Source organism: Pseudophryne corroboree, chromosome 1 (assembly GCF_028390025.1).
Source record: "Pseudophryne corroboree isolate aPseCor3 chromosome 1, aPseCor3.hap2, whole genome shotgun sequence".
Classification (NCBI taxonomy): Eukaryota; Metazoa; Chordata; class Amphibia; order Anura; family Myobatrachidae; genus Pseudophryne; species Pseudophryne corroboree.
This window is the reverse complement of record NC_086444.1, coordinates 788,233,057-788,242,555: the sequence shown is the minus strand read 5'-3', so window position 1 is coordinate 788,242,555 and position 9,499 is coordinate 788,233,057. Positions and strand designations below refer to the sequence as shown.

The window sequence follows — 9,499 nt, the reverse complement described above, 5'->3', positions numbered from 1 at the left end:
GAGCCTTCACCAATAAGTCCAGATAGTACCAAGTTCACATTGCAAGTGAGTTTATGGCTATCCCAGCTGAATGTCACATAAGTCAGTAGAAACTAGAATAGCTGATCAGAAACCATGAAAGCTCTGCTAAAGGATAATTTTTAGCAAGCAATCCCCTCCCCAGCCAGTCTTACTGGATGCTGGAACTTCTGGCAACAATAGGTTGATTCTGCATTTCATACCAAGTAATCAACAAGCTTTGATAAACACAGGAAAAATTATTTATGTTCTCCTGAAACTATACACCATCATTGATGTAAAAAAAAAAAAAAATCCAAACTTTATATACAGATTTGAATTTACAGAGAAATTAAAGGTTGCAAACATTAATTCAGGCAGGTTACACATTGGTTTATGCAACTTTATTGAAGAAAAAAAAAAAAACGAACACAGATCAGAGCTATTAGTTGATCAGTCATCCAATGACGCTTGAATCATTTTATTCAGTGCTATATTAACAGTGTTTTGGAAGATAGATTAACTAATAGCTCAGCCGCCAAAAAAAAATAAAAAAATAATGAATAAAATAAAAAATCTCAATGAAAAATTACAAAAACTTTTGATCTTATTTTTGTTATTCAATGGGGTGTCACCTTCCAATTTGTCATGTTTATTGACATGCATAAAATACATTTCTGTTCCGCCACTATATAAATTTCAACACCAACTCTCCAATCAAAACATTTTATGAGCATAAAGTACATCATGAAGTATTAAACATCTGGAGGGTTTGACCAAAGTATCCATTGCAATTCCACATTCTTGTATCCTACGATGATACACAATTCAGTATTTTTTTATATTATTTTTTGCCTAACACCTTCCCCCTCCCAACCCCAAATACAGGCGCTAATCTTCAACATTTCAAGGAGAAATGAAGGATGAGTTTAGTCTCATAACCAAGTTACAGTGAAGACGTCGGCCACGTTTTAACACATGCTCCGTTTGATATTATGAATCTTGGGCAATTGTATTCTGGCAACTACTTGACAGTCTAGAGCAGTTTCTGTCCAATGCTGAGCTAAAGTCTTCCCATGTGAGCATGTGCATGAAGGGAGGCAGCACAAAATAAACCCAAAATAAAAATGGGGAGAAAAAAAAAAAAAAAAAGTGGGGTTGGGGGGATAGAAGGGAAGGTAGATGAGGTCTGAAAGGGAGGGGAAAACAGTAATTTAAAGTTTATTCCAGCTATAATGCAGGTGTTATTTAGACTTGAAGGTAGCATCACATCGCATACTTCTGAGTCCATTCCCGGGCTATTCTGTTGTACCTGAAATTTGAGAGAGAAAAATAATAAATAAAAATAATTTACATAATAAATGAACATGCACTGACAGCTATAGACATTCAAGACATAATTTAATAGATAAAGAGACTTATGGTAGACCTACCATAGTTTTTCTGCGAGGTACACTGGGTTCCACAGGGAATACATCAGGGTGTAGAGTTGGATCTTGATCCAGAGGCACCAACAGGCTAAAGCTTTGACTGTTACCAGGATGCATTGCGGGCCCTCCTCTATAACCCTGCCTCCGGGCACTGGAGCTCAGTTTCGTTAACCAGTCCAATGCAGCAGCAGTTAAAAGACGGCAGATGTTAGTCACATAGAACCACGTTCTCATGACAGGAGAAGGGACCAGCGGGTAATGCAAACCCAAAGAAGCCAAGTGCGTCAGGGTGGGCGCCCTGTGGAACCCAGTGTACCTCGCAGAAAGATTTAACTATGGCAAGTCTACCATAAATCTCCTTTTCTGCAGCTGGGTAGTTACTCATGGGAGATGACGCACCGTAGTGGGCACAAGAACCCGGAATCCAAAGGAAGCATCCTGGTAGGCAGACTTATCACAGGCAAAGAACCTTATGAACGGGTCCACTGATGAACACGTAGCTGCCTTGCACAATTGTTCAGCTGATGCGCCTCGGCGGGCCGCCCAAGAAGGTCCAACAGACAGAGTAGAATGGGCTTTAATAGCAGCAGGAGCTGGAAGACCAGCCTGTGCATAAGCTTGTGCAATCACCATACTAATCCATCTGGCCAATGTTTGCTTGTTCGCAGGCCAGCCTTGTTTGTGAAAACCAAAAAAAGTACAAAAATTGTATCTGACCTCCAGAGAGAGGCAGACCTCACCACGTAAATAAGGAGAGCCCGTACCACAACCAAAGACCACTCTTTGGAGGACAAACCAGAAGAGATAAAAGCCGGAACCACAATCTCTTGGTTAAGATGGAGAGTTGACACCAACTTAGGTAAATAACCAGGGCGAGTTCTAAGAACTACCCGGTCACGCTGAAAAATCAGAAAGGGTGGACAGAACAAAGCACCTAAGTCAGACACCCATCTAGCAGAGGCAATAGCCAGCAGATACACAACCTTAAGCGTAAGGCATTTAAGGTCCACAGACTCAAAAGGCTCAAATGGAGACTCTTGCAGGGCATTCAAGACAGACAGATCCCACGGAGCCACAGGAGGGACAAAGGGAGGCTGAATCTGTAAAACACCCTGAGTGAAAGTATGAACGTCAGAAAAATGCAATTTTTCTCTGAAACCACACTGACAAGGCAGATATATGAACCTTGAGGGAGGCCAGACGAAGGCCTAAGTCTAGGCTTTGTTGCAGAAAAGCCAAAAGTCTGGAAGTCCTGAATTTGTATCTATCGTAATTCTTAGCAGCACACCAGATGAAGAAAGATTCCAGTCCCTATAATAAATCCTCGCCGGTTTGCGGGCCTTCAGCATAGTTTGGATAACTGCCTAGGAGAATCCTTTGGCCCTCAGGAATGAATCTTCAAGAGCTACGCTGTCAAATCGAATCTGGCCAGGTCCAGGTAGACAAGGGCCCTGAACGAGGAGGTCCGGGCGTTGAAGTAGAAGAGGACGCTCTATCGATAGACCCTGCAGGTCTGAGAACCAATGCCCTCTGGGCCACACTGGAGTGACTAGAAATAGTATTCTTCCTTCTTGCTTGAATTTCTGTAGTACCCTGAGCAGAAGGGACACTGGAGGGCACACGTAGGGCAGCCGAAAGTTACATGGAATTGCCAGTGCGTCCATGAACGCTGCTTGAGGAGCCCTTGTTCTTGATCCGAAGACCAGAACTTTGTGATTGTGTCGAGACGCCATCAGGTCTACATCTGGTAGACCCTACTTGTCCACTAGGAGTTGAAAGACTGCCTGAAGATTCCAATCTCCGGCATGCACATCCTGACGACTGAGGAAATCAGTTTCCCAGTTGAGGAGCCCCGGAATGAACACTGCCGATATTGCTGGCAAATGGCGTTCCACCCATCAAAGATTTTTAACACTTCCATCATTGCCATGCGGCTTCGAGTGCCACCTTGATGGTTTATGTATGCCACCATGGTGGCGTTGTCTGATTGTACTTGAACAGGCCTGTTCAGTATCAGAGGCAGGGCAAGAGCCAAAGCATTGAACACTGCCCGCAAGTCCAGAATGTTTATGGGGAGGAGAGATTACTCCTTGGTCCACCGACCAGAGAGAGCGAGAGATGATCCAGAACTGCACCCCAAGCCCGTACACTGGCATCCACAGTTGGGAATCCAGAAAGGACGGCCCCTGTTCAACTGTTGGTTCTGTAGCCACCAGCTTAGTGACAAAATTATCTCCTTGACTCCAGAGGTTCGTCTGAGACCTGATTGGATGAAGCAGGCCATCCCACTTAGAAAGGATTAACCTTTGTAGAGAGCAGGAATGAAACGGAGCGTACTCTACCATGTCTAAAGCAGACACCATGAGGCCTAGTACTTGCATAGCCGAGTGAACAGACACTCTTGGGCGAAAGAGGAAGCATCTGATCTTGTCCTAAAATTTCAGGACCATTTCTAGAGACAAACAGGCTTTGGCTGTGTCCAGCAGTTCCCCCAGGTGCACCATGCTCCAAACAGGGACCAGCGAGAACTTCTTCCAGTTGACGAGCTACCCGTGGGCTAGTAGGAAGTAGTAGGCAGCGTACCATCCGTTGCAGATGACTGATGAGTACATCTGGGGAGTCATCCAGATATGGCAGGATCCTGATTACCTGACGACGTAGATGAGCCATCACGGCCATAACCTTGGTGAAGATCCGAGGGGCTGTGGCCAGTCCAAACAGCAGAGCCTGGAACGGATAGTGAAGGTTACCAATAGCAAACTGCAGATACGGTTGATGCAATATGGCAATAGGTATGTGCAGATATGCATCTTGTATATTCCAGGGATACCATATAGTCTCCGGGTTCCATGGCCAGGACAATTGAGCACAGCGTTTCCATATGGAACTTGAACATTCACAAATTTGTTCAATGATTTGAGGTTGAGTATAGGCCGGAAAGACCCATTGGTTTCGGGACTAGAAACAGGGTCGAGTAGTATCCTTCGCCCCTCTGTGACCGATGTACCGGCACTACCACTCTCGAATCCAGGAGGGAACGCACAACAGGTAGAGAGCTTGCGCCTTCAATGGATCCGAAGGAATAACAGTCATGCAGAACTGGCAAAGAGAATGTCTCATGAAATACAGTGTACCCGCGAGAGACGACTTCTCGCACCCATGCATCTGAAGTGGTCTTTAACCAGACCTGGGTGGACTGTAGAAGTCGGCCTCCCACCCTGGTGTCCCCCAGGGGGAGGCACGCCTCGTCATGCAGCAGGCTCGTCTTGCTTGGAAGCAGGCTGACTGGCAGCCCAGGATTGTTTTGCTTTGGGCTTAGTGGTTTTGGGAACACGAGCTTGTCTCGGGTATGCCTGAACTTTTGCTTTACCTTGAGGCCTAGAGGAACAAAAAGTGGTACTCTGTCTTCTGTGCAGAAGGATTAGTATTTGGGAGAAATGCAGTCTTAGCAGTCACCAAGTCAGTCACAATCTTATTCAGATTTTCCCCAAATAGGACGTCTCCCTTAAAGGGGATACCTCCAAGGTCTTTTTGGAGTCCCATGTCCACCTTCCATGACCTCAACCAGATAATTCGGCGGGCCAGTATAGACGTAGTGGATGCCTTAGCCGCCATTACACCTGCCTCAGTGGATGCTTCCTGAATATAATAGGAGGCGGTGGTAATAGGAGACAAATATTGTCTGGCAGTGTCAGATATATCCTGAGGCAGCTCTTCCTTTAATGCCTGAACACATGCTTCAATTCCTTCTGTGGCCCAGGAGGCTGCTATAGTGGGTCTATGTACAGCACCTGTAAGGGAGTAAATAAACTTCAGGCACCTCCCCACACGCTTATCCGTCGGTTCCTTCAGTGAGGTGACAGTGGTGACAGGCAGAGTAGATGACGCCACAAGACGGATGACACGAGTCCACCGGTGGTGGATTTTCTCACTTGTTACTCCTCTCCACAGGATAGGATAATGAGCCAGCATTTTCTTAGACAGGGAGAATCTTTCCTGGAGAACACCGGGGTTCCTGACGTGTCAATGAAATGGTCAGAATGTGGTAAGACGCCTCCACTAGGTCAGGATCATCAACCAGAGTTGAAGGTACCTCGTCAGAAGCAACTATCAGTGTCAGACGGATCAGTATACTCCCCATCAGAAGAATTATCTGAAATATTAGTGGATTGTGAGTAGGAAGCGTCCCGCTTATATGACCCCTTGACCCTAGAGGGACGTGGGTTAGACTTGTCTAACCAAAGATTGATTTAATGGTTGTATCTGGTTAGAAAGTGTCCGCCCAGGGTGGATTCACTACAGGGACAATATGTGGCTGCAATGGCACAGGAGGTCCCAAAGGGGGTGTAAGACATGTCACAAGTGTATTCAGCATACTTGAGAATGCTGCCCAAGGTGGCTTCTAATTGGCTACAGGCTGACTGGGAAATGTATTGCACCCAGTACACAAACCATCAGTTAAAACTTCCCCCTCAGGTAAATCCTTTGCGCAAGCACTGCATGATGCAAGAGCGCCCGCGGATTTCCCGCCCTGATGCACCTAGCCCACCAGGGTACAGAATACAGTGATGGCTTAGGCTGTGATACACTGAAAGTGAAAATCATACAGCAGATGCAGGCACACAGTCACAGTGACAATGCAGATAATTTAGACAAACAATAAAACTGCACTGGACTAGTCAATAGAATCTTTCTATCAATGCACAGCACAGTGACTGGATGTATATATCAGAACACTTGCCAAATATTCTGGCAGAGAAACACTGTCTTTAAAAGGACATGCATAATACTTAAGTGACTGTAAAAATAAGATTTTACTCACCGGTAAATCTATTTCTCGTAGTTCGTAGTGGATGCTGGGGACTCCGTAAGGACCATGGGGAATAGACGGGCTCCGCAGGAGACTGGGCACTCTAAGAAAGATTTAGTACTACTGGTGTGCACTGGCTCCTCCCTCTATGCCCCTCCTCCAGACCTCAGTTAAGGAAACTGTGCCCGGAAGAGCTGACATTACAAGGAAAGGATTTTGGAATCCAGGGTAAGACTCATACCAGCCACACCAATCACACCGTATAACTTGTGATAAACTTACCCAGTCAACAGTATGAAAAACAACAGAGCATCAAATGGATGCCACCATAACATAACCCTTTATTAAGAAATAACTATATACACGTATTGCAGAAAGTCCGCACTTGGGACGGGCGCCCAGCATCCACTACGGACTACGAGAAATAGATTTACCGGTGAGTAAAATCTTATTTTCTCTAACGTCCTAGTGGGTGCTGGGGACTCCGTAAGGACCATGGGGATTATACCAAAGCTCCCAAACGGGCGGGAGAGTGCGGATGACTCTGCAGCACCGAATGGGCAAACACAAGGTCCTCCTCAGCCAGGGTATCAAACTTGTAGAACTTAGCAAATGTGTTTGAACCCGACCAAGTAGCTGCTTGGCAAAGCTGTAATGCCGAGACCCCTCGGGCAGCCGCCCAAGAAGAGCCCACTTTCCTTGTGGAATGGGCTTTCACAGATTTTGGATGCGGCAATCCAGCCGCAGAATGAGCCTGCTGAATCGTGTTACAGATCCAGCGAGCAATGGTTTGCTTTGAAGCAGGAGCACCCAGCTTGTTGGATGCATACAGGATAAACAGCGAGTCAGTCTTCCCGACTCCAGCCGTCCTGGCTACATAGATCTTCAAAGCCCTGACTACATCAAGCAACTTGGAATCCTCCAAGTCACGAGTAGCCGCAGGCACCACAATAGGTTGGTTCAAATGAAAAGATGACACCACCTTCGGCAGAAATTGCGGACGAGTCCGTAATTCTGCCCTGTCCATATGGAAAACCAGATAGGGGCTTTTACATGACAAAGCCGCCAATTCTGACACACGCCTAGCCGAAGCTAAGGCCAATAGGATGACCACCTTCCACGTGAGATACTTTAGCTCCACGGTCTTAAGTGGCTCAAACCAGTGGGATTTCAGGAAACCCAACACCACGTTGAGATCCCAAGGTGCCACTGGTGGCACAAAAGGGGGCTGAATATGCAGCACTCCTTTAACAAATGTCTGAACTTCAGGAAGAGAAGCCAGTTCCTTTTGAAAGAAAATGGATAGGGCCGAAATCTGGACCTTTATGGACCCCAACTTCAAGCCCATAGTCACTCCAGACTGTAGGAAGTGCAGGAACCGGCCCAGCTGGAATTCCTCTGTAGGGGCCTTCCTGGCCTCACACCAGGCCACATATTTTCGCCATATACGGTGATAGTGTTTTGCGGTCACGTCCTTCCTAGCCTTTATCAGCGTAGGAATAACTTCATCCGGAATGCCTTTTTCCGCTAGGATCCTGCGTTCAACCGCCATGCCGTCAAGCGCAGCCGCGGTAAGTCTTGGAACAGACAGGGCCCCTGTTGCAACAGGTCCCGTCTGAGAGGCAGAGGCCATGGGTCCTCTGTGAGCATTTCTTACAGTTCCGGGTACCAAGTCCTTCTTGGCCAATCCGGAACAATGAGTATTGTTCTCACTCCTCTTTTTCTTACGATTCTCAGCACCTTGGGTATGAGAGGAAGAGGAGGAAACACATAGACAGACTGGAACACCCACGGTGTTACTAGTGCGTCCACAGCTATCGCCTGAGGGTCTCTTGACCTGGCGCAATACCTTTGTAGCTTTTTGTTGAGACGGGATGCCATCATGTCCACCTGTGGCAGTTCCCATCGATTTGTAATCTGAGTGAAGACTTCGTGATGAAGTCCCCACTCTCCCGGGTGGAGGTCGTGCCTGCTGAGGAAGTCTGCTTCCCAGTTGTCCACTCCCGGAATGAACACTGCTGATAGTGCTTGCACGTGATTCTCCGCCCAACGAAGAATCCTGGTGGCTTCCGCCATCACCACTCTGCTTCTTGTGCCGCCCTGGCGGTTTACATGAGCCACTGCGGTGATGTTGTCTGACTGAATCAGCACCGGTTGGTTTCGAAGCAGAGGCTCCGCTTGACTCAGGGCGTTGTATATGGCCCTCAGTTCCAGGATATTTATGTGCAGACAAGCCTCCTGACTTGACCACAGACCTTGGAAGTTTCTTCCCTGAGTGACTGCCCCCCATCCTCGGAGGCTCGCATCCGTGGTCACCAGGACCCAGCCCTGTATGCCGAACCTGCGGCCCTCAAGAAGGTGAGCACTCTGCAGACACCACAGCAGAGACACCCTGGCCCTCGGGGACAGGGTGATCAGCCGATGCATCTGAAGATGCGATCCGGACCACTTGTCCAACAGATCCCACTGAAAGGTCCTCGCATGGAACCTGCCGAAGGGAATGGCTTCATACGATGCCACCATCTTTCCCAGGACTTGCGTGCAGTGATGCACCGACACCTGTTTCGATTTTAAGAGGTCTCTGACTAGAGTCACGAGCTCCTGAGCCTTCTCCGCCGGGAGAAACACCTTCTTCTGGTCTGTGTCCAGAATCATGCCCAGAAAGGGCAGACGCATCGTAGGAATCAGCTGCGACTTTGGGATATTCAGAATCCAGCCATGCTGCTGCAACACTTCCTGAGAGTGTGCTACGCTGATCAGCAACTGCTCTCTGGACCCCGCCTTTATGAAATCGTCCAAGTATGGGATAACAGACTCCTTGCTTTCTCAGGATCACCATCATTTCAGCCATTACCTTGGTAAATATTCTCGGTGCCGTGGAGAGCCCAAACGGCAACATCTGGAATTGGTAATGACAGTCCTGTACCACAAATCTGAGGTACTCCTGATGAGGTGGATAAATGGGGATATGCAAGTAAGCATCCTTGATGTCCAGAGACACCATAAAATCCCCCTCTTCCAGGCTTGCAATGACCGCTCTGAGCGATTCCATTTTGAACTTGAATCTTTTCAGATAAATGTTCAGGGACTTTAAATTCAATATGGGTCTGACCGAACTGTCCGGTTTCGGTACCACAAACATTGTGGAATAGTATCCCCTTCCCTGTTGAAGGAGGGGAACCTTTACCACCACATGCTGGAGATATAACTTGTGAATTGCCGCTAACACTATTTCCCTTTCCATGGGGGAAGCTGGCAGGGC

At 47.4% G+C, this 9,499-nt stretch overlaps 1 protein-coding gene across 1 annotated transcript in view; it reads right to left on the bottom strand.

The window, feature by feature from the left end:
• Window positions 1–386: 386 nt before the first annotated feature.
• UBE2D3 (ubiquitin conjugating enzyme E2 D3) overlaps window positions 387–9,499 on the bottom strand; it is a 226,674-nt gene continuing 217,561 nt past the window's right edge. The window contains exon 7 of the mRNA XM_063918271.1: window positions 387–1,309. Within this exon, the coding sequence (XP_063774341.1) occupies window positions 1,264–1,309 (46 nt within the window). The 3' untranslated portion in view covers window positions 387–1,263. The remainder of the gene's footprint in view (window positions 1,310–9,499) is intronic.